At 34.2% G+C, this 25572-nt stretch overlaps 1 protein-coding gene across 2 annotated transcripts in view; it reads left to right on the top strand.

Moving 5' to 3' along the window:
- Positions 1–773: 773 nt before the first annotated feature.
- Positions 774–25572, top strand: part of LOC111149722 (ADP ribosylation factor like GTPase 6) — a 41247-nt gene continuing 16448 nt past the window's right edge. Inside the window, exons 1-5 of one of the 2 annotated variants that reach the window (XM_022506962.1) lie at positions 774–1223; positions 3875–4024; positions 10047–10108; positions 10549–10617; positions 14540–14634. In XM_022506962.1, coding sequence (XP_022362670.1) covers positions 3902–4024; positions 10047–10108; positions 10549–10617; positions 14540–14634 — 349 coding nt within the window. In that variant the 5' untranslated portion in view covers positions 774–1223; positions 3875–3901. The remainder of the gene's footprint in view (positions 1224–3874; positions 4025–10046; positions 10109–10548; positions 10618–14539; positions 14635–25572) is intronic. The other variant, XM_022506971.1, reaches the window with a different exon arrangement.

Below are 25572 nucleotides of genomic sequence, written 5' to 3'. Positions count from 1 at the left end.
CCCTAGCTAGTGTGTATCTGTTTGGTGGAGGTGGTGGTGGTGGGGGGGTGTCCCATACTCTTGGCCGAAAAGGAAACTGTAGATGAAAATTTAAGAGGAAGGGTTTCATCCATGAAAACCACTTATTGGTGTGGGTGGTGGGAAGGGTGAGGCTAGGTAGGTTGAAAGATTATTCCAAATGTAGTCTGTCCCTTGGAAAGCGAGGTTATAAAAATGTGGAAAAATAAGTAAATCTAAATATTTTCAACTGGCGTTATCACTGCTACTATAAAATCTCAGTGCAATTTTTAAAAGGTAGTTAACGTTGAGCATTCAGACTATTCTCTTCCTGACCACCTACGGATTTGATTCTGGGGACAGTAATCTCATCACCGATTATGGCTAGTGTAAATCTCTTTAGGCGATCACACAGCTAAACCAGGGTACAGGCATACTTGCTCTGCCAAGTCACGCTTCCGACTTTTCACACCAGTGTTATCTCCACTCCCTACCCACAGTAACAGTTTTCAGGACTCCAGGGTCTGTGGCCTTAAGACCTCGGAAAGCCTCCGTGGGTGGGCAGCGGGGAAACTGGCGCACGCGTGGCCAGCTGTGTTCTTCGGCCGTTGCCACCACGCTCTGCGCGTGCCCGGTAAAAACGCAGAGGTACTTCCTCGCCCTCCCCAGCGTAATGGAATTGCAGATGTTTTCCTGAGAGTCTGAGAAAGACGTGGGCGGAAAAACGCGCACGCAGCAAACGCGACGCCAAGCATTTCCCAGCAGGCTGTGCGCATGCCTACAACTCCCATCATGCTCCATTTGGGACATCGCTTCTCTTCGCAAGAAGGCGGCCCTTCACCCCGCCACTTGTCTTCACACCTTTAATGCTCCTTGGCGTGCCTCTGACGTTCCCCGGAGGTCTTCAATCCCGTAAACAAGAGCACCAAGGCTACATTCAGAAGTTCAAGGAGGCGTGGCTTAGGGACCGGAAGAACGTCCGGTTGCCAAGGGAACCCCACGCGCCTAGGCGCCGGCCCAGCCACTGATGCTCCCACTGAGGCACAGGCAGCCGGTTCACCCAACTTGTAGAACCGGCATTGCTCAGGAGCAGGGATTCTTACAGAGGCGGCATAGAGACGAAGGCTGAGAGACGCTCGATATTTATCCCACGAACGGATACGAACGAGTGGTCGGTTCCTGTTCTTTTCAGCCCCTGGGCCCGCAGGATTAACTTCAAAAACCAGGTATGCTTCCCGCTCCCTCTGCCCTTGTTTTGTAGCCAGCGCCGTCGCCACCACCACCGCTCCTGTAGCATTTTGGAATTGCACTTTGCTCTTTACTGTTTTTCACTCCGTACCGTTGTTTCTAAAGTGTAAGAGGTGGAAAAGGACAGAGGATTTTTGCGGTTAGTACTAGGGATCTCAGAAGGCTTATGGTTTGGGCGAATTTGTTCGGTTTTATCACCGCCCAGATTTCGTGTTTTTGTTTGGTGTGTGGGAAATGTTTGAAATTTCATCCTCAAGAACAAACACGAATAAAAATGTTTGAAGTACTAAAAATGTGCTATAATTCACTCTAGGAACTTTTTTTTTTTTTTTAAGTTTACGCAGTACCATTCATGGTGTGTTTCTTTGCCCTGCTACTGTCTGCGGCTTACTACCTTCCAAGCTCTTTACTGTGGATAACATCCTAATTCTTCAAGACTTTTATGGCAGCAAGTAATCCTTTAGAAAGCAGTTTCTCAGATAACAACCAGGAGAATTTGATTGGCTGGTGCGCAGTAAAACAGTAAGATAAGAAAAAATTAGCAGAGCCAAATTGAACCCTAAAAGCTGCACGTGGACTTCGTTCTGAAAGCCAGCAGTTCTCAGTAGTAACTATACGTCAGAAATACTGTGTAGTTTTTTTAAAATACTGATGCCCTAATCCCATCACCAGAAATACTAATTCAGTAGTTGATTCCAGGGTGCAGCCAAAGTTGCGAATCATGGCTTTAGGCATAGGGAGCTACATATAAAACTTTATCTCCCATTGTGTGCAGGGGGCATGGTAAACAAATGTGGAGTGGCTTAAATTGTTATCTTTCCTCCTTTCATACATGGGAAAAGTAAAAAGTTACAGAAATGTATGATTACTAAGAAATAGAAACATATGTGTATAAGGCTATAATTAACATCTTTTAGAACAATTGACTTCTAAAGTGTATGTCCCAAAATATTTCATTAACAAGCATTAGTTTTAATAATCCATGAAAAAGGGCTGGAAAATCACAATCCAGTGTTCTTTGGAAAGTGAATATTCAAGTATCAAGTGTTTGACAGTCAGTGCTTTCTAGTGGATGCCCAGAGGATGATGATGTGAGAAGTGGTCATTTTTTTAAAAAAATTTGTTCAAAATTGTATGGAAAATGGAAAACAAGATTTTTTTAACAAGTTAACGTATAATGTATTATTTGCTTCAGGAGTGAGATATTATCTTTTTATCAATATGTTCAGTACAATAAATAACAAAGTGAGGATAGCAAATCTACTTTTGAATTAATGTAGTCTTTGTAAGTTATTTCATGGTTTAGAAGGCTAACGTATTGTCGATTCTACAAATGTTCCTTAAGCTGAGATTTAAAGGAACGGATTGAGTGAGATTTGAATCTCCAACACAAGGAGAAAAGTGGTACAAATGGAGAACCTGAAATCAAACCCATCCCTTAGATAAGACAATTGTGAATCTCTTATAGGCCCCATGGTCTTGTGGGGCACTGTGCCTGCCCTTTTCTGCACATCATTGAAATTTGGTTTATGAAATTTCTCAGTATGCTCCCCCAAGGGGCCTAAGCAAAAATCCACGATGCCGCTTCCTTTTGTGAAACATTGTCTTGGAAACATCATCATTTAAGTTGCTGCAGCTTCACATCCTTCAGGGTATGGGCCTTGCTTAGGATAGTGTGAGGTAAAAAATACTGAAGGAGTTGCGGGATGACAGGCTCCTGGAACTTTAGATGGAGAGGAGAATAAATCAATCAAATTAGGTGAATATTTAGAGAACTTTGAAAATGGTGGTTAGGAGAGTAATGGGAAATATTTTGGACGTAGGCAGATTGTAGTCATTGCTGTAGCAGTCCCTGCACCAGTTGAGTGCTGGCAACAGGGATATCTCTCTTCTCCCATGATAATGTTTTGGGGAGTGATGGACCCAAGGGGAACCCCTTTGCAAAGTTTCATTTGGAAAGTTCATAGCAGGTTATGAGCAAGTGATATTTGTAGCAATATAGTATATATTAAAGTAAATATATCTGTTAATATTTGTTTTGCTTGATAGAAAATGCAACTTAAACCAGATATAATCAAGCAAACAAACAAAAACAGTGAATTTAATATTTATTGCTTCAGATTATTGCATAGTACAACAATGGGGTTGGCTTCAGAAGATTTATTTAGCTCAAATAGTGTAACCAAAATCTTAGTTTTTCTCATTTCTGATCTGCCTTCTATTTTCTGAACTTCAGCATTTGGTTCTACATGGACTCCTTTGCCCATACATTGTTCCGGATTTCTAGAAAGGCTGCAGATACTTTGAAGATCACAAGTGGCAGACTCCATGTGATACTGAGTTTAACAATATTTTCATCTTAAATATTATAATTTACCAGAAGACACATACAGCTATTTCAAGGGCATTGCTCTTTGTGTTGCCTAGGGATATAAGCTGCCAATCTGCATTTCAGATAAGGCTCCTTTGTGCTAATCAGCTTAAACTTTGTTTAGTAAATACAATGCTACATTAACATGGCTTTTCTGATTGTGTCTTTAAATTATTAATTTTTTTTATGATCATGCTTATATTTTCCAGACCTAAGTTGCCTGTGATTGATATATCTTTTTTACTTTTTAATTTGTAGCTGGTTTGTAAATATTTGAATCACATTATGGGATTGCTAGACAGACTTTCAGGCTTGCTTGGCCTAAAGAAGAAGGAGGTTCATGTTTTGTGCCTTGGGCTGGATAATAGTGGCAAAACAACAATCATTAACAAACTTAAACCTTCAAATGTAAGTATCCTTGTTAGATGCTTTATGTATTTTCTGTTAGAGTAAGTTAACATGCAGAATTATTTTGTTTGCCATCATTACTTCATATAGTCATATTTTGAAATCCTATTAACCTTGTAGTACCTTAAAGTAATAAATGTCAATCAGACATAATTTACAGTGTATTTTTGCAGATATACAGGTGAGTCTCGATTATTTAAGCTGGAATATTTTCCAAATGTCTTTTTTTTTTTTTTTCTTAAAAAATCCTAACAAATTTGTGAAATTCACTTTTAGGTAGCATTGCTTTCTTTTTGGCTCCCTCTTTACAAGAGAAACAAAACAGAGGGAATGGTGAATCATTTTTATGGGTTCAGTGGATAATTAGGAGCTTCCCAAGAGTATATCAGTGATAGTAAGCAGAATGACTTTAAGTCATTTAAGTAATAAGTATATGAACATGTAATTTTAATAATTGAAAAATAAGTAAAGCTAGCACATTCAACACATGGTACATAGAAGTTGGGTTTTTGCTACATAAAAAGAAAACCCTCATAACAGTAGACTAAATAAGATAGAACCTTCTTTTTCTAATCTAAGTAAGTCCAGTGGAGGTCTTCCAGGGCTGGTAGTGCAGCTATGTAGTCAGTCATGAGACATCTAGGCATCTTCTATCTTCCTGTCTTGCTGTTCTAAGTGCTCCGTTTTCATCTTCAAGATCTTCACATGGTCACCTTGGTTAACTGTATTCTAAGTCACAGGGAGGAGAAAAGAACAAGGCAAAAGAAGATGCCCACTTGTTAAATAAGCCTTCTTTAAAGAACTTACCCAGAAGCACCAAGTAATGATTCCTAACTTCTATCTCATTGGCTACCCCTATCTGTAAATGAAGCTGGATTTTTTTTTTTTTTTTTAAAAGCAGGTCATACTGCTGCTTCCAAAAATAATAGGGGTCTTATAAGTATGGAAGAAGAGGAGGATGGATATTGGATAGACAACATTTACAGTTGTAAATACACTTATTTAGGCAAAAGCCATTAGTGAATTAATGAAAAATGTAGAGTGAAAAAATAATATAAACTGCATACAGATAGGGCAGAAACTAAGAAGCTGATACTGTTAATGACTAAATGGCTAGAGAATGGGAAATAATTGCTCCTAAATATGGTAGTTGCCTCCAGACAGTGTTTTGGGTTGGGCAGAATAAGCAGCCTTACTACTCCATTTTCTTTTGCAGTAGCTTCAGTTTTACCTTTGGAGATTGCTCTGAAATACAAAAACACCATTATTTCTTTTTTTTTCCCCCCCGGTCATTATTCCCTTCTACATAGAGGCGTTTACCACATAAGAACAGCTAACTGCTGGTGTATTTTCAGGTGGGAGTTAGTGTGAGATGGTCAGGATAAGAAACTGAAAATGGATTTAGAAGGCAATTTAGGTGCTTTAAGGAGTTCCTCAGCTGAATTGGGAGTCAGCTGAGGTATGCATGCTGAAGTCAGGCAAAGATAAAAAATATCAGCTTTATTTAATTTTGGAAGGCAAGGGTTAGGTCTGTTTAGAGGACTTACTAACACTCTATTGTATTGAGATTGACCTCCCAAAACTTTGGGGTTTCCTCCTTGGGGAAAGATCCTACTCTTCTAGAGTCATTTCTTGGCTAAGATCAGATGAGAGTGCGTGCTTGTGAGAGGCATATGGCACTCAAATGAGAGAGTAGAGAGACACAGAACCAAGAATGCTCGGTTCTGTCCCACAAACTGAACAAAGGAGTAATTCTCTACCCATGGAGAGGAATAAATTGAAGGAGGTGAGTTAGAGAAATACCATTTAATGAAGTTTTTTCTATATGTGAAATAGGGAAAAAAGGTTAAAAAAGCCCACATACATTAGAAATCTATCTCCTGATCTAGGTGATTACAAGAAATTTATCCGTTCTTAAAAGGGAGATAAAGCATCCTACACAGTTGAATGGGGTCCAGAATTGAACTTAAGAGAACAGTGAGTATATGTTTAAAGTAGAACCATACCCAGTTGTGCTTTGGCCCATAATCAGTACTGTAGATCACCTATGAGCAGATCAGGCTGGGTTAATGCTTAAGAATCTCAGTGACTGATGACCTGAACTTCTGTAGGTAAACCTATCAGCAGTAAGCAAGAGTATAAGGAAGTATTTTTAGGTAAGGGCCTATTCTATCAGAGGGGTTTACATTTTACATTTTTCTCTACATTAAGGAATTGCCTCAAAAGTAAAAAAAAAAATAAAATAAAATAAAAAAAAAAATAATAATTTTTTAAACTAGTCTTGGGTGGCTATGGGTTAAGTGTCTTGATGCTTGATTTCAGCTGAGGTCCTGGGATTGAGCCCTCTGTTGGGCTCTGAGCTCAACACGGAGTCCGCTCCAGATTCTCTCCCTTTCCCTCTGCCCCTCCTCTCTCTCTCTCTCTCTCTCTTGCTCAAATAAATAAATAAAATCTTTAAAAAAAAAATTACTCTCAAATAGGTAGAAAATAACTGAAACCGGAGCCACCATTAATAGCCACAAAATGGTGCCATGGTGGCTCAGTCAGTTAAGCATCTGACTCTTGTTTTTTGCTCAGGTCATGATCTCAGAGTCGTGGAAGTGAGCTCCATATTGGGCTCTGTGCTGAGCGTGGAGCCTGCTTGGGATTTCCTCTCTCCCTCTCCCACCCCCTCACTTTTCATTCTCTTAAAAATAATATATAGCCACAAAATGGACCAGTTCCCAATGTGTGCTGTACTCAAATTGGCAGAAATAACATTCAAAAAACAACATAGAAATTACAGTCTCTTTCCATCATCCCCAATATTATAGTGATTTTCCAAGACATGGTTATTACCATAGAAATAATCTTGGATATGAATGGGAATACCTTTCTTCTCTGAACAAGGATGTACTTTTAAAGACATTTGCTCTTATTTTTTAACCTACTTAGGGATTTTTTTTTAATAATTTCTTTTGTCAGGTCTAGGGATTTGGTTCAGAAAGAGGAGATACCATGTACTCTGTGATCTTAAAATACTCTAATACCCCCATTTCAGACTGGCCTTGTGACCTCTTAACCCTGTCTAATGCACCACGTTAGTTAGGGAGAGCCCGCAGGAAAACCTGGGTACACAGCCAATAAATAAGGCTTTTTAATTAATCTTCCAATGCTTTGCAGCATCCCTGTTTCTCTATTATCTCTGGTAAATTATGGAACTAGCCTAGACTTGCTATAGGGCTGTTTTAAGGGGATCACCTATTTTCTGATACCACTTCCTGAGACTTAATCTTTAGTCTTTAGTCAATTATCCTGTCTCCACAGAAAAATTGACCTCTAGATCCTGAGAGCACAGTAAGTTGCTTTGCGTTTTTTTTCTGTTTTATTTTGTTTTGTTTTTGTTTTTAATTTGGTGCTGATAGCCAAAAGACCACTTGAAATAGAATTTCTTAAAGACGTCAAAACTTCTATCACACAGGTATAGATAAAACACTTGTTTCCTCCATGTATCTGAACTGAAGAAATCTTTTGTGAACTTACATCCACTATTAGAAACATAATTTTTAATGAATTAAGTTAATTACAGAAATCTACAATGCAAAAAAATTCACATAACTCATTTTATAGTTATGTCTCTTATTTTTTGTGGGTAAAATCAGTTTCTAGATAACTAGATACTTCTGGACCCAAACTGGCTTTAGGCTATCTTAATGCTTATTTATTGTCAATGTATTGAGGTTGCTGGTGTTTTCTAAACTGATGAATGAGGGTGGGGAGGCATTTTAACCTGATGACTCAAGAATCTGGTCTTAAGTGTATTTTCTTAGAAATGTACCCTATAAGTACCTTTTTTTCCCAATTTGCATTACCTCCCTTTGCCAGCATAAATCCTGTCATACTACCACATCATCCAGATTTATGTTTTCTCCCTCTCCCTCTACCCATCCTCCTGCTGATGTGTACTCTCTCTCTCTCTATCCTTAAAAGAAAAAAAAAAAGTGATGGGAAGAAAGTTGATTAATTTTATCCTTGTTAAGTAGAACAGCAAGTTAAAGGAGAAGCTCTGGAAACAAAAAAAGTCTGTGAAGAAGTTGGGTGATTGTGGAGAGGCTAGGCAAGTGTTCTAATTACAGTTCAGTGAAGATAAGGCTACTATTTTGGGGTACATTTTCTGAGATTTCTTTAAACATTTAATTTCCCCACTTTTTTATTACTAGTATTTTTTGCTAATAGTAGTAGCTGGTGATTTTATCATAATTGTGATCAAAATCAAAAGTCAAAACAGTGGAGTATTTTGGGACAACAAAAGTTAGGAAACTATTCCAAAGTTTTTTGTGCAGTGAAGAAACCGTACCATAAGGACTGAGGCAGGAATCTGAATGGCAGGAAATAAATTCTAACATAAACAGAATGATATTTTTGGAAGAATAAGGCAGCTCACAGGATGGAAAGAAAAGCTGAATAAACAAGCTTTAGAAAGGCAAAACCAGGCATCTCCAGGGAGGCCTTTTCACTACTACATTACTTCTAAGGTGATTAAGTTTCAGTGACTTTTCAGCTACTGTCTTTTCATTTGAATTTTAAATTTTCAGAAGTGGACTACCAAATTGAACATAATGGTTTGGAGCAACAATTTACCTTCTACTCCTGTTTTCACACAAATGCAACATGATGAACTAAAGGTTTTTTTGTTTTTTGTTTTTCTTTTAAAGTTGTACTGTGGCTGTATAGAGAAAATTGGAAAGACTAAAGTTAATGATAGTATACTTAGGGTATTTGTTTAGTATTTGCTGAATATGTCCAATGGACCAGATACTGTGTTGAGTATATTGCATTCAGTAACTCATTTAATTATCATGATAACTTTACAAGTTAAAGATAATAATAGATTTCACATTTGAGAAAACTAAGGTTTGGAGAAGTTGAGTAGCTAGTGTAAGGAGGCACGTTAACGATTAGGAGTAATTAGAAGGTTTTTGTAGTAAATCAAAGCAAGAAATGATAAGGGCCTTAACTAAGTGAGATAGGACCAACTTGAGAATGTTTATATAAAAAATATAAGAAAAGGAGGAGTCAAGAATAACTCATAGGTTATCAGAAAGTAGATGGTGTTTTTTATTCAAAAGGAGGAATAGTTTTGATGGTGGAAGTATTAGGAGGCATTTGATGTCTTGTCAGTTTAAGGTGTTTTAATTGCCTGTGGGACTTGCTAACAGATCTCCTGGTGTACTCTTGCCCCCTTGTAATCTCTTCTCCATACAGAATTCCCCACCATGGCCTTTAAGGCTCCACGGCTCTTTGTTACATATAGCTGTCTGCCTTAGTACATTTTAGACATACAGGCCTTATACTTTGCCTGAGTGGCAAGTTCCTGCTTGCATTAGGATCATTGTACTGGCTAATTCCTTTGACTGGAATGTTCTTTACCAAGATCTTGTCATAACTTTTCTCCTTTTTAATATTCACTCTTGGGTCAGATATGACCTCCTCAGAGAGACTTTTTCTCAGCATCCTTTGCCCATGCCCCAAACCATCCCTCCTACCCCACTGCCTCCCATCCCCAATTCACCTTTCACTGCACCTAACACTGTCTGAAATCATGTTCACTTGTAGTTTACTTGGTTACTGTTGTTTACTTTCTCTAGATAATAAGCTCCATGAAAGCAGGGACCATGTAGAGTCACCATCTAGACATGAGAACAGTCTGCAGTAGCATATATAAACTCAATAAGTATGTGGTGAAAGATTATAAAGTCCTATATGTGAACTCAGAATGACTCATGAATCCACATTACAGCTATGGGAACTTGCAGCAAGCCACAAAATGTGAATTAAGACATAAACATTTCATAATTAATAAACCTTAAACTTCTGTAAAGAATTCACACACAGTGATCCCACTGCAAAAATTATAGTTTTGTTTAATTGTCATCTCCTCAGTGACAAATTTTAGAATTGGAAACCTGGATGCTTTTTTTAGCCCAAGGGAAAATTCATGTTTTGTAGTTGAAGATTTCTCAATTTATCTTTTCTCTTGAAGGCTCAATCACAAGATATAGTTCCAACCATAGGATTCAGCATAGAGAAATTCAAATCATCCAGGTAATTCACTTTATTATACTTGTGACTAAGAAGTTGTGGGTGAAAAGTGATAATATTAGATCTACCTAGTCATTCTTTCTACTCTTAGAAAAAGTAATTTGTTGTTTCAGAAGTCCATAGATGGTAAATTATTTGTACCACTACCTCTGCATTATTTTTTAGAATTTAGACTTTAGACAAACTCTGATAATCTCACTAACAAGGAAAGCATCTTTTTTTATGTGTTATTCATTACAAAATCATTTATATTATAAAATTTGTTTTGTGGGACTCATACTTGAAAATTGGCTCAAGTTGAATATTGTATATTCAAGGGTAGTTTCTTTGAAAACAATTTAAAATTTTAAGTAAAAGTGATACCTTAATTTAGTATCTTATAATGTAGTCATGGTTTGTTTTGTTTTGGTGTTTTTTTTTTTTTTTTTTTTTTTTTTCTGTAGTTTGTCTTTTACAGTGTTTGACATGTCAGGTCAAGGAAGATACAGAAATCTCTGGGAACACTATTATAAGTAAGTATGTTTATAAGTGTTGGTTAACTAGGTGAATGCATTTTAATAAAAATGATTAACAAATTCAAAGGATTACATGGGCTAGGTGTCACTATTTATTTTTCATATAATTTAAGCACATTTTCTAATGAAAAAGTGAAAATGTTTTCTAATGAAAAAGTATAATCATAGTTCATATTGTTTCTCAGATTCTTCAGGCCGTTCATGACCTTGCGTCTTTGCATATACTTTTCTCTCTGTTTTTAATGCCCTGTTCTATTTTGTTGCAGTTTAAAGTTAATATAGTCATGCTTTAGGGTTAACTCAGAAGTCACCTCCTCTGTGAAATTCCACCATTTTGCCTAGTTACTCTATTCCCAGTGTCCACACAGTATTTTACCATACTATTTATGTCTTCAAGTCGTGTACCATAGCTACCTCTCTAACGTGAACTGCTCAAGAGCAGGGATTATTTCTTATTCAGGTTATTTCTTCAAGGTCAAGTATGATATCAGACATATAGATCAGTAAGTATTTATTAAACAAATTTAGTTAAAATAACAGTAGTAACTAACAGTTGATCCATTTGTTCTAAAAGCAGTTCTAAACAAGTATTTTTCAGCATATGCTAATAAAGTGCTCACTAGTTACTTCAGATTAAGAATGGTCAAGTTCCTAGTACCCAGATTATTTTGCCCTCTCAGGATTTGTGTGTGGTAGTAAAACGAATTCATTAATTGTTCGTATTGCAAGGACTCTTCATGTAAAAGCAATGTAACTTACTTTTGGAGTCTGAAACTTACCACCAGTATCCCTTGACTAACTGCCCTTCTGTCATTAGGAATTCTTGCCTTGGAATGGTTATGAGATGACTGCCAGGTCAGATTTTAATTTTTATTGAATAGTTCTTTCCTGCTAATGTGAGAACAAACCTTGTGTTTCCTCAGCCAAAGGAGATTTTTTACAGATATTCTTTTCAATGAGTGCTTTAATAGATTGAAATCATGTTTAAATTGTACAGATCTAGAGGACCTCTGAGATACAGAGAAAAGAGTTCTTTAGATTTGAGAGTCAGTTTGGTAAAGGAAAAGTGGCATGTTTATGGTACCTTACATTAAATTCTCTGGGGAAATGTGAATTGTTTTGGAGGGTTTTTTGGATTTTTTTTTTTTTTTTTTTTTTTTAAGAAACCTGAGTTTTCAGTTTAGGATTTTTTTTTTCTTCCTCCAGTTAGTTGATAATTCTTTTTTATTTAAATGTATTTATTTTAGCTACTATTTTAAAAATAACATTTATTTTAATTACAGATAACAAAAACACATAGAAAATAGTTTCAAGAAAAGGAACCGTTTCAGATTTTAATTCCTTTTCCTTCAAAACCTTACTGGAAGAAATTAATTAGGAACGCTGTAGCTAAATTGTAGGTTGAATAGTGAATATGGTTACTATGGAGACATCTACAATAATAGACTATATCTATCTTTTTCTAATTATGAAAGAACAAGTGCATTTTAATCGATTAGACCGAAAGAGGTTAAAAAGATTAAGTCTACTATGGCAAAATAAGTCACTTTTATGGTGGGAATGTAACATCTTTTTCAGAGAAATTTATCAGTATCTTTTAAAATGAAAAATTTTCTTGCTCTCTAGCCGTATTTTTTTTCCTTGAAGAAGTATCCTATGACTAGCACTTGTGGACAAAGATATAGATAGAAGAAAATGTTTTGAACACTGTTTATAATGACATATCTCAATTATAAAAAGAATATTACTACTATTAACAAAAATATGTACTTGGTATATATAGAGAAGAAAAATGATTTAGTGGCATATGCACCAAACCATTAATAACATTTGTTTTTGGAACACTAAGATTTGAAAGGAAGTTTACTTTGTTATTTATTTGATACTGTAACTTTGATTATTATATAATTATTGCTATTATCTTTATAATATGAAAAATAAAGTATAAAATATAAGGAGTACACATTTTTTAATATTTAGAAAAAATAGAAAAGAATATAAATTTTTTTTCTATAAATCTCACTACTAATAAATTTACCATTGTTAATCTTTTTGTGTTTTTCCTTTTGAAATATAAAATATATACTTTACATAATTGAGAAAAGAGCCTTCTAAATTATGTACCACATACAGTTTTTTACCCTGTTTTTTAAGATAACATTCAATGATCAGAATAAATCAGGAAAAACATACAAAGAATATAACTAATGACTGGCTGCTTATAATTTTTTCATATGCCTATGCCTATTTTTTAATCATTCTGTTTTTGGACATAAAAGCTATTCTCAGTTGTTGAAGATTATAAATAACCCTCCAGTTAACACACCTTGCTGCATAAATCTTTGTCATAGTTCATGTTTCCTTAGCATAAATTCCGGAAATGTAATTACTGGCTCAAAGAGATTGAACATTTTTTAAACTATTGGCAGATATTTCCAACCATATCTGTTTCTGTGGCTACAGGTAATGTATGACTGGTGATAACCTATATTCATTTTTTTTAAATGATAGGAGAAAATGGTACTCAAAAGTGTTTTATTTTTATATTCATGTAATTGCTAATGATACTGAACTTTTAAATTCTTAGTTTGTGAATGGAATAAGTGATTCACAGAAATAGGTAAAAGGCCCAATAAATATATGCAAAGATAGTGAACTTTACGAGCAATTAATGAAATACAGTATAAAATATTATGTTGGGGGCGCCTGGGTGGCTCAGTGGGTTAAAGCCTCTGCCTTTGGCTCAGGTCATGATCCCAGGGTCTTGGGATCGAGCCCCGCATCGGGCTCTCCGCTCAGCGGGGAGCCTGCTTCCTCCTCTCTCTCTGCCTGCCTCTCTGCCTACTTGTGATCTCTCTCTCTGTCAAATAAATAAATAAAATCTTTAAAATAAATAAATAAATAAAATAAAATATTATGTTGTTAGAATGACAAAAATGGAAGAGGATGTTAAGAGCCGTGCTGGAAAGGGGGTGAGAGAAGTACTGGTAGTATAAATTGTTAAAGTATTTCTGGAATACAGTTTGTCAATGTTTACCTAAAACTTTAAATTTTGTATGTATTCCTAGAAATTCCTAATTACAAGTCTTAAGATATCTAGAAATTTAAAAGATGTATTTAGGAGGATTTTTATTCCAAAGTATTTCACAGTAATAAAAATTAAAAATAATCTCTAGGTTCACAGTATTTGATGACATATCCATGCAATGGGATATTTTATAATCATTAAAAGAAAGGTGCAGAAGGAATCAGTGATTTTTTTTAAGTACCACTGTGATCTGTAAATGAATCCTTAAGCCATTTCAGTGGCTGGTTTTCAGCTTAAAAAAAATGAAATAGAATAAAATAAAAGCTATTTGTAAGTATTATTTCTGGAAACTTATTTCAAATGTAGTTACGTATACTTATGTGTTTACTGCATCCTAATATAAAATGTATTTTTCACTATGGTTATGGTAAGAAGTATTTGAGAAACACTGGTGTAGAACTTTAATGTTTCATTAAAAAGTAGTTCAAACTATACTGCAAAAAAAGATCAAGGAAATGTATGTGAGAAAGGCAGGGTATAAAACAACAAGATTCCATTTAAGTACAAATGTAGGTACTCCTATGTGAATATACAGAAAAAAAATGACAAAATTGATCTACCCAAGAATATTAATAATGATTGCATCTGTGTAATAGGATTATAGTTTTACTTATAATTTTTAAAAATTATGAAACAAGCATTAAATGTACCATATTATCAACCAACCTAAAAGAAATTATTTTATATGAAATATGACTAATGGTAACGTATTAGTCACTCATATAAACTAATACGTAATGAAAAGATAATAAAGAGGGTAAGAAATGCAAATGAGTGCAAACGTGGAAAAATGTATAAATTTACCTTTAATTTTTCTCATTCTTTATACAGAGAAGGACAAGCCATTATTTTTGTCATTGATAGTAGTGATAGATTAAGAATGGTTGTGGCCAAAGAAGAACTTGATACTCTGCTAAATCATCCAGGTATGTGTGTCTGTGATATCTGTGCTTTAGGGTCTGTTTATATAAGTTTTTTTTTTTTTTTTTTGCTCTTTGGTATTGGCAGAAGTGTTCTATGTAGTTCTCTCTTATTTAAAATTTTAAAATTTTTCTTACTGAAACATAATTAACATACAGTGTTCTGTTAGTTTCAGGTATACAATATAATGATTCAACAGCTCTGTACATTAATGAATGTATTACTCCCCTTTGTTTTTGAATTTTAAAATACAGTAATTACTCAGAATTCATATCTACCGATAGCATCTTGTATTTTTTAAATTTCAAAGCAGTGTTTTCCAGATCTCCAACCTTTATTTTCCCCAAAATTAAAATGTTCTTCTGATTGCATAAGTAATATGTGTCAATAGCAAAAAATGGAGACAGGAAAAAAAGAAAGAAGTAAAAATCCATGTATTTCAACTGTCATTAGAATTATTTTGGTTACTATGTTTGCAGACATGTATATATATGCAGCATTTCTTAAATATTTATTCGAGAACTCTTCTAAAACAGATATTTTCTGCATTTATTTATTAAGGATTTTATTTATTTGTCAGAGAGAGAGAGAGCACAAGCAGGCAGAGTGGCAGGCAGAGGCAGAGAGAGAAGCAGGCTCCCGGCTGAGCAAGAAGCCTGATGCTGGACTCGATTCCAGGACTCTGGGATCATGACCTGAGCCAAAGGCAGATGCTTAACCAACTGAGCCACCCAGGGGCCCCTCTTTTCTGTTTTTAAACTCTAACTGCCAGCCCTACCCTCTTTTCAAAATACCAGTATTAACAATTTGGTATTTTTTTCTTGTTATTACTTACTAATTTGGGGTCATATTCTCTACACTCTTCTGCATCTGCCTATTCTTGGAGAACACTAAATGCCAGAAATCCTTTTTTTTTAAAAGGATTTTATTTATTATTTATTTGACAGACATTGCTCACAAGTAGGCAGAGAGGCAGGCAGAGAGAGAGAGAAGGAAGCAGGCTCCTTGCTGAGCAGAGAGCCAGATGTGGGGCTCGATCCCAGGACCCAGGGATCATGACCTGAGCCGAAGGCAGAGGTTTTAACCCACTGAGCCACCCAGGCGCCCCTGGAAATCCTTTTAAGTCAATGCATATATGTAATTATTCTTTTTAATAGTGACTAATATGCTGTACTATGAGTATAGCGACCATTTATTCTATTTTACCTATTATTGGATATTCTTTTTTTTCTCCACAATACATTTCTCCAGTAAGTATTGTGGAACTCTGCATTTCTAGCTTTATTCATGGGAAAAGATTTAAGTGGTCTTTGTGCTATGACTTTTAGGAAGAGGTGATGGTTTAAAAGAAGTGTGTATTTGTTAGGAATAGAATAGAAATAGTGTGAGGCTTTCTAACAGTTCTTCCTGTTTAACCACAATAACTGTTAATTTTATTGAACACCCTTAAGCTTATTCATATATTTGGGGTAATAATTATCTAGCCTGTACATTTTATGTGACTCTTTCACTTCTAAAAACTTAAGTCTTTAAATGGGTTATCTGGATTGAGAATGCATTTTTGATCATGCATTCCCTTTGTGTTAATCTTTCCACTTTTCTTCAAAAACTGTTAAAATGTTGCCAAAAAGATGAAATGATTCCTACAAAATCAGCTTCAAATACAATGGAAACCTTGGTTTCCTTAGCTGAAGCCTTGTCCAAGTAAGTTATCTTTATGTACTGATGAATTTATTTTGGGGGATAGATTCCCAAGGAAGGATTTCTCAGCTGAGGTATATGTGAACTTTAAAAATTTTTTAATTTAATTTTACTTTCTTACTGAAATATGGTTGACATACAATGTTACATTAGTTTCGGGTATATAATATAGTGATTTAACAGATGTATATATCATGTGGTGCTTACCATGATTAGTGTAGTTACTGTATGTCACCATACAAAGTTATTACAATATTATTGACTATATTCCCTATGCTGTACTTTTTATCTCAGTGACTTACTCATTTCAGAATTAGAAGTCTGTACCTCTTAATCCCTTCACCTATTTCACCCATCCCTCCCACCCTGTCTCCTCTGGCAACCACCAGTTTGTTCTCTATATTTATGAGTCTTTGTTTTGTTGTGTTTTTATTTATTTGTTTTGGTTTTTAGATTCTGGATATAAGTGAAATCATGGTATTTGTTTTTCTGTGACTTATTTCACTTAGCATAACACTCTCTAGGTCTATCTACCTTGTCACAAATGGCAAGATCTTGTCCCTTATGGCTGAGTAATATTCTCTTGCTTACCACATCTTCTTATCCATCTGATGATGGACATTTAGGATGCTTCTGTTTCTTGTTACTCTAAATAATGCTGCAGTACATATAGGGGTGCATATTTCTTTTCAAAATCGTTTTTGTTTTCTTGGAATAAATACCCAGTACTGGAATTATTGGCTTGTATGGTATTTCTAAGAATTTTAATTTTTTGAGGAACCTCCATACTGTTTTCCATAGTGGCTGAACCAATTTACATTCCCACCAATAGTGCATTAGGGTTCCCTTTTCTTTACATTCTCACCAACACTTGATTTTCTTGTTTTTTTGATACTAGCCATCCTGACTGGTATGAGGTGATATCTCACTGTAGTTTTTGTTTGTATTTTCCTGATGATTAGTGATACTGAACATCTTTTCTATTTGCCATCAGTATGTCTTCTTCAGAGAAATATCTTTTCAGGTCCTCTGCCATTTTCAAATTGGATTATTAGTATTTTTTGGTATTTAGTTGTATGAGATCTTTATATATTTTGGAAATTAATCTCCTATCAGATATATGATTTGGAAATACTTCCTCCCATTCTGTAGGTTGCCTTTTCATTTTGTTGATAGTTTCCTTCACTGTGTAAAAGCTTTTTAGGTTAATGTAGTACCAGTAGTTTATTTTTCTCTTATATCCCTTGCCTGAGGGAAAAATGTTGCTACAGCTGATATCCAAGAGATTACTATGTTTTCTTATTGGAGTTTTATGGATTTGGGTCTTACATTTAGGTCTTTAATCCATTTTGAGTTTATTTTTATATATGGTGTAAGAAAGTGGTTCAGTTTAATTCTTCTGCGTGTAGCTATCCAGTTATTCCAACAGCATGTATTGAAAAGACTGTCTTTTCCCATTGTATTTTCTTGCCTCCTTTGTCGTAGATGAAGTGAACATATAAGCATGGGTTTATTTCTGGGTTCTCTATTCTGTTTCAGTGATCTGTGTGTCCATTTTTGTACCAGTGCAATACTATTTTGATTACTATAGCTTTGTACTATAGCTTCATATCTGGGATTGTGATACCTTCAGCTTTGTTCTTCTCAAGATTGCTTTGGCTATTTCGAGTCTTTTGTGGTTCCATACAAATTTTAGAATTATTTGTTCTATTTCAGTGGAAAATACTACTGGTATTTTGATGGGAATTGCATTAAATCTGTAGGTTCCTTTGGGTAGTACGGACATTTTAACAGTATTCTTCGAATCCATAACTTAGTGTATCTTTCCATTTGTTTGTGTTGTCTTCAGTTTCTTTCATCAGTGCCTTATAGTTTTCAGAGTACAAGTCTTTTACCTCCTTGATTAAGGTTATTCCTAGGCATTTTATTCTGTTTGGTGCAGTTGTAAATGGGATTGTTTTCTTAATTTCTCTTTTTGCTGCTTCATTATTGGTGTATACAACAAATTTCTGTTTATTAATTTTGTATCCTGTAACTTTATTGAATTCACTTATTAGTTTCAATAGTTTTTGGTGGAACTTTTGGTTTTACTATATATACTATGTTATTTGTAAGCAGTGAGTGACAGTTTTACTTTTCTCTGCCAGTTTATATACCTTTTATTTCTTTTTCTTGTCTAATTACTGTGGCTACAACAGTAACCACAATAAAAGTGGCAAGAGTAGATATCATTGTCTTGTTCCTACTTTTAGAGGAAAAACATTGTTTTCTACCATTGAGTACTATATTAGCTGTGAGTTTTTCATATGTGGCCTTATTATGTTGAGGTATGTTCTCTCTAACCCCACTTTGTTGAGAGTTTCTTATCATAAACTGATGTTATATTTTGTCAAATGCTTTTTTTGCATCATGTGGTTTTTATCCTTCATTTTGTTCATAGGGTATATCATGTTGATTTACTTGCTAATACTGAACCATGCTTGCATCCCTGGAATAAATCTGACTTTACCATGGTGTATGATCCTTTTAATGTATTGTTGAGTTCGATTGGTGAATATTTTGTTCAGGATTTTTGCATCTATGTTCATCAAGAATACTGACCAGTAATATTTTTTAGAGTGTTTTGTCTGGTTTTGGTATCAGAGTAATGCTGGCCTTTTAGAATGAATTTGGAAGGTTTCTTTCTTCTTCTATTTTTTGGAATAGTTTGAGAAGGGTAAGTATTAACTCTTCTTTAAATGTTTGGTAGAATTCACCTGTGAAGCCCACTGGTCCTGGACTTTTGTTTTTTGGGAGTCTTGTTTTTGATTCAATTTTATTACTAGCAGTCAGTCTGTTCAGATTTTCTGTTTCTTCCTGATTCTGTCTTGGAAGATTGTATGTTTCTAGGAATTTATCCATTTATTCCAGGTTGTCCAATTTGTTGGTATATAATTTTTCATAGCAGTCTGTTATAATCCTTAGTATTTCTGTGGTTCTTCAGTCTTCTCCTCTTTCATTTCTGATTATATTCATTTGGGTTCTTTATGTCTTTTTTCCTGGATGAGTTGGCTAAAGGTGTATCAGTTTTATTTATATTGGTTTCATTGATCTTTTCAGTTGGCTTTTTAGTCTCTATGTCATTTATTTTCTCCTGGAACTTTATTTCCTCCTTCTAGTAACTTTGGGCTTTGTTTGTTGTTCTTTTTCCATTTCTGTTAGGCAAAGGATCATAATGTTTATTTGAGATTTTTTTGTTGTCGTTTCTTGATGTAGGCCTGCATTGCTATAAACTTCCCTCTTAGAACTGTTCTTGTGAGGAGTGCCTGGGTGGCTCAGTTGGTTAAGTGTTGGACTCTTGATTTCAGCTCAGGTAATTATCTCGTGGGTTGTGGGAAGTGAGCCCTGCATTTGCATCTCTCTTTCTCCCTCTCCCTCTGCCCCTCTACTCCTCTGTGTATTCTCTCTCTCTCTCAAAAAGAGATCTTGAGAAAGAAATCTTAGGAAAAAAAAAACAAAACTGCTTTTGCAGGATGTCTGGATTGGTCAGTTGGCGAAGTGTCCGACTTTATTTTGGGTAAGGTCATGATCTTGGGTTTCTGAGGTCAAGTCCTGCATCAGGCTCTGCACTCAATGCAGAGTCTGCTTGAGATTCTCTCTCTCCCTTTGCCCTCCCCCTATGCTGCTTATGCTAATCTCTCTTAAATAAAAATTAATAAAATCTTTATAAAAAAAGAACTGCTTTTTGCTATTTCCGTAAAATTTTGAACTATCATGTTTTCATTTTTGTCTCTAAGTATTTTTTTTATTTCCTTTTTGATTTCATCATTGACCCATTGGTTGTTTAGTCTCCATGTATTTGTGTTTTTTCTATTCATTTTCTTGTAATTGATTTCTTGTTTTATACCATTGTAGTCAGAAAAGATGCTTGATATGATTTGAGTCTCTATCTCCTTAAATTTATTGAGACTTGTTTTATGGCCTAACATGTGATCTGTCTTGGAGAATATTCCATTTGTACTTGAAAAGAATGTATTCTGCTGTTTGGGGATAGAATATTCTGTGTATATCTGTTAAATCCACCTGGTGTTCATGCAAAGCTACTGAACAAAGTTCCTTATTGATTTTCTGTCTAAATGATCTACTGATGTAAATGGGGTCTTAAAGCCCCCTACTATTCTTGTATTATGGTCAACTTCTCCCTTTATGTCTGTTAATACTTTATATATTCAGGTGTTTCTATGTTGGGTGCTTTGGTATTTACAATTTACAATTGTTATATCATCTTGTTGGATTGATTTCTTTATCATTATGCAGTGCTTTTCTTTGTCTCTTGTTACAATCTTTGTTTTAAAATATATGTTATCTGGCATGAGTGCTGCTACCCCAGCCTTCTTTTGCTTCTTTTTGCATGGAATATCTTTTTCTATGCTTTCATTTTCTGTGTCTGTGTCTTAAGGTCCTGAAGTAGTCTCTTGTAGACAATACATAGTTGGGTCTTGTTTTTTTAATCCATTCAGTCACCCTATATATGAACATTTTTAATTGAAGTATAAGCTGTTCACAGTCAGATGCTCAGGTCTTAAGTTATAGTTCAGTAATTTTGACAAATGCATAGATTCATATAACTACATTGCCTGTCAAGAAACATTTTCACTACCCCAGAATGTTCTTTCACACCCCTTCCCAATCAACACTTCACACCTCATACCAGGGAACTAATCTGATTTCTATCACCAGATTAATTTTGCCTCTTCTACAGTTTCATATAAATGGGAGTAAGAGCACATACATTTTCGTGCATAGGTTTTTTTTTATTTGACATAATGTTTTGGGGAGTCATCTATGTTGTATATATCACTTGATTATTCCTTTTTATTCCAATGTAACATTCTATTATGTATGTATACCATAGTTTGTTTATCCAGTATCCTGTTCAGTAACATCCAGACTATTTCTAGTTTAGGACTAGTATGAATAAACCTGATATAAACATTCTTGTAAAAGGCTTTTTATAGACATGTTTTCATTTCTCTTCAAAAAATTCCTAGGAATGATACTGCTGGGTCATAGGATAGATGTATGGGTGATATTTAAAGAATTTCAAAGTGGTCAAACTATTTTATTGTTAGTAACATAAATGAGAGTTCCAGTTTCTGCATCTCCTTTCCAATGATTGATTTTTTTTTTTTAATTTTAGCCTTTCGATTGAGTATATAATAGGATCTCATTGTGCTTTTAATTTGTATATTACTGGTGATTATTGTTGATCACTTTTGCGTATTCTGTTTGCCAGTCTTGTACATTCTCTTATAAAATGTCTTTTTAAGTCTTTTGCCTATTCATTAATTTGGTTGTCTTCTTATTATTGAAATTTAACATTTCTTTATAAGTTCTTTGTTAAATAAAAGACCTTTATTTAACACATATATTTTATTAAACACATATTTTTAACAATTATAACAATTGTTATATTATAATAATTGTTATAATTGTTATAATAATTATATAACAAATATAACACATATATTTTATTAAACATATATTTAACAAAGACCTTTGTTTTTTTATTCTTTGATGAGAAATCTTCAAAACACATATATTTAACAAAGATCTTTGTTAAATATATGTATTTTGAAGATTTCTCATCAGTCTGTGTCTTGCCTGTTTATTTTCTTCACAGTATCTTTTAATGAATAGATACATCTAATTTTGTTGAAGTATAATTTATCAATTTTTCTTTTAAATACAAGCTTTCTGTGTACTCGCTAAAAAAAAATCTGTGCCTAACCTAAGTTTTCTAACATATTCTCCTATGTTTTCTTCTAGAAGCTTCATAGTTCTGGCTTTTATGTTTAGATCTGAGATCCATCCTGAATTTTTGCACTTTCTTCATACAGCTATCCAATTATCCCAAAATATTTGTTTGAAAAAAAATTTTTTTCACTGAATCATTTGTCAAAATCATCTGACTTTCATACTTACTGAATTTAATTTGAAAAAAAAAAGCATATATATATGCACACACCAATTTCTGGACTCTGTGTTCCATTCCATTGATCTCTTTTATGGCTTTTCAAATTTGGCCATTTACCATGGATTTATAATAAATCCTGAAGTCAAATAGGATAAATCCTCCAAACTTGATCTACTTTTTCAAGATGATTTTGGTAGTTCTAGGTGTTCCATATTTCAAATAAGTTTTTAGATCAACTTATTAATTTTTTGAAAAACTTGTTGAGATTTTATTTTAATCATATTTGGGGATAGTTGACATCTTAACATTGGACTTAACACTGAATGTTCCACCTCATGAGCATGGTATGTCACTTAATATGTTTATGCTTTTCTTTATGGTTGTCTGTAGGGGTCTTATACATCATTCATTCAGCTTACCCATTTGTTTTTTATATTTTTGAAGCTACTATAAATAGTATATTTTATTTCATATTCTAATGGCTCATTGTTAGTATAGGAAAATATTGACTTTGTATTCTGGGAGGTTTTTAAATGTATTTACTCTCTTGGGGCGCCTGGGTGGCTCAGTGGGTTAAAGCCTCTGCCTTCGGCTCAGGTCATGATCTCGGCGTTCTGGGATCAAGCCCCGCATCGGGCTCTCTGCTCAGCAGACAGCCTGTTTCCCCCTCCCTCTCTCTCTCTGTCTGCCTCTCTGTCTACTTGTAATCTCTGTCTGTCAAATGAATAAATAAAATATTAAAAAAAAATAAATAAATAAATGTATTTACTCTCATAGTTTTTCTGTATATTTCTTCAAATTTTCTATGTCTAAAGCCCAACATCAACAGAAATTCTACTGCTGCTTTTTTAACCTTTATGCCTTTTATTCTTTTTCCTATCTCACTGCACTGGCTAGGACCTTCAGTACAATATTGAATAAAAATGCTATGTTTTATCTTATTCCCACTTTCTTCCTGTCCTAAATCCTGGTGCTTGCTTCTCTTCCTTACTAATCAGTGTCCTTTGTGGCATTTTGTTGTTGTTGTTCCAGAATAGGGCACTTTTTCCTCTCATTAAAAACCTGTTTAGGTGATATCCTTTTTCCCCAGGGATTTTCTTAATGGCATATGGAAATTCTGTCTGGATCTCTTGGTTGGCAGACGCTGCTTCTTCTGTTATTTTGACATTTTTTAAGGCAAACCTCTTTCTGAAATTACCAAACCATCAAATTCTCTACCTTCCCATTGCTTTATGTTCATATAGTAACTTCACCTTTTCTTGAATCATGTTAGAATCTATACTATAGGAATGCCTTTTTATAGCAATTCTGCACCCACACAGAAGCTGTATTTTCAGTATGAGGTAAAAAGGTATTTCATGAAAAGTACAAGATTTTCTTGCCTGCTGGTGTAACTACAACAATGGCTTCATGAATTGCCTTTTATTTTTTCACAATGGCCCTTATACTGCATTCATTTATCTTGAAATGGTAGACATCCATAACTGCAGATCTCAATCTGTGATACTATCAAGTATCAATTTTTTCCTCGAATGACATGACTTTTCTGTGGTTCTTGGGAGCACTTCCAGCATGACTGGTGGTACTTTGTATGGGTCCCGTGGTTTAATTCAGGATTTACAGTATTGCACAAAATAAAAAAATATGTGAGAACTGTGAGAGATAGCTTTTTGTGATACACGATTTCCTGGAGAAAGGAACTGTTTATGTAGGATGATTAGTATCACATAGCATTTTAAGCAGATACTTCCAACACTTGAGCTCACTGCAATAGTAGCTACAGGAGATGGCTATGAAATTATTAACAGTGGTACAGTATTACTATAATTTTATGCAGTTATGATTTAATACTGCATCTTTCACTCATTTGCATTTTTCTTAACTGTGAATGCTACCATATTTGGTTTATGTGTGCATAAGTATTGATAAATTTTAACTTTTTATAATAGATTTGTTTATCTTTTATGGTAGTAAGTGGTAAAATCATCTCATTTCTATATATATTTTATGCCTTCATGAGATGCCCAACCTTTTCTTAATTTTCCTTCAGGGTTTCTAAGCTTCATGATTTGTTTACAGGATTTTTCAAATTGTTGCAAATCTCCAAAATATTCTTCAATATATTTACTGAAAAAAAAGGCACGTGTAAGTGGACTTGCATAATTCAAGCCCATGTTGTTCACTATCATTATCATTCATCCATTGATAGACACTTAGGTTGTTTTTATGCCTTATTCCCATTCTTTACATTTATTTTACCACTAATTATGATGCTCACTAGGGTTTGCTTATATCTTTATTGGGTCAAGGAAATTTTCTGTTATTCCTAATTTTTCAAAAGGTTCCATTATAGCCTAGTGTTATAATTTACCAAATACTTTTTCTACATCTGTTACAGCAATAATACTACACTGTATTCACATCTGTTAAACCAAACGTACATTCCTGGGTTAAACCTCATTTGAATATTAACCTTTCAATATATCACTGAGTTGGATTTGCTAACATTTTATTAAAAATTTTTGGTTTTGTGCTCGTAAGGTTTTTGGTTTATAACTTTCTTAAAATGCTTTAGTCATCAGGGTGATAGAGGCCTTATAAAATGAGTTGGAAAATATTTATTCTTTCTCTTTTTACTTTATTTTTTGGATTGGGTAGAATTGGTATTATTTCATCCTTAAATGTTTGATAGAAGCCATGAGGGTTGGGATTTTGTGTGTGTTGGCGGGGAATATAAGGGAGTAAGAGGGACTGTGAATTAGGAGTTAAATTTCATTAAATGATAAAAGGCTATTAAAGTTTTATATTTCTCCTTAGGTCACTTTCGGTAATTTTTGACCAGATTTTAAAATTAATTTATGTTATCAAGTTTACTGACATAAAACTGTTTATATTATCCTCTTACTGTCCTTTTAATGTCTGTAAGATTGTGTATGTTCCTTCATTTCTGATATTGATCATTTGTTTCCCCCATTTTTTCTTGTTCAATTTTTTAAAGAGTTTATTGGTTTTATTAACTTTTTATGAACTCTGGCTTTGTTAATTTCTTCTGTTGGTTGTTTTTAAAAAATTTTGTTAATTTCTCTTCTTTGTTTTATTATGAATTTTCTATATATATATTGTATCTCATTGTCTATTACCTTTTTCAGATAGAAGTAGAAATCATTGATTTTACACCTTTTCTAATATGAGCATTTAAAGCAGTACATATTCTCTAAGGATTTAGTTACATGTCACAGATTTCGATGTTTGTTTCCTTTTTTATTTAGTGTGAAGTATTTTCTAA

Source organism: Enhydra lutris, unplaced genomic scaffold (assembly GCF_002288905.1).
Source record: "Enhydra lutris kenyoni isolate GAN:26980312 unplaced genomic scaffold, ASM228890v2 scaffoldscaffold2, whole genome shotgun sequence".
NCBI lineage: Eukaryota > Metazoa > Chordata > Mammalia > Carnivora > Mustelidae > Enhydra > Enhydra lutris.
The sequence above is the reverse complement of the archived record's forward strand: the minus strand, read 5'-3'. Positions and strand labels throughout refer to the sequence as shown.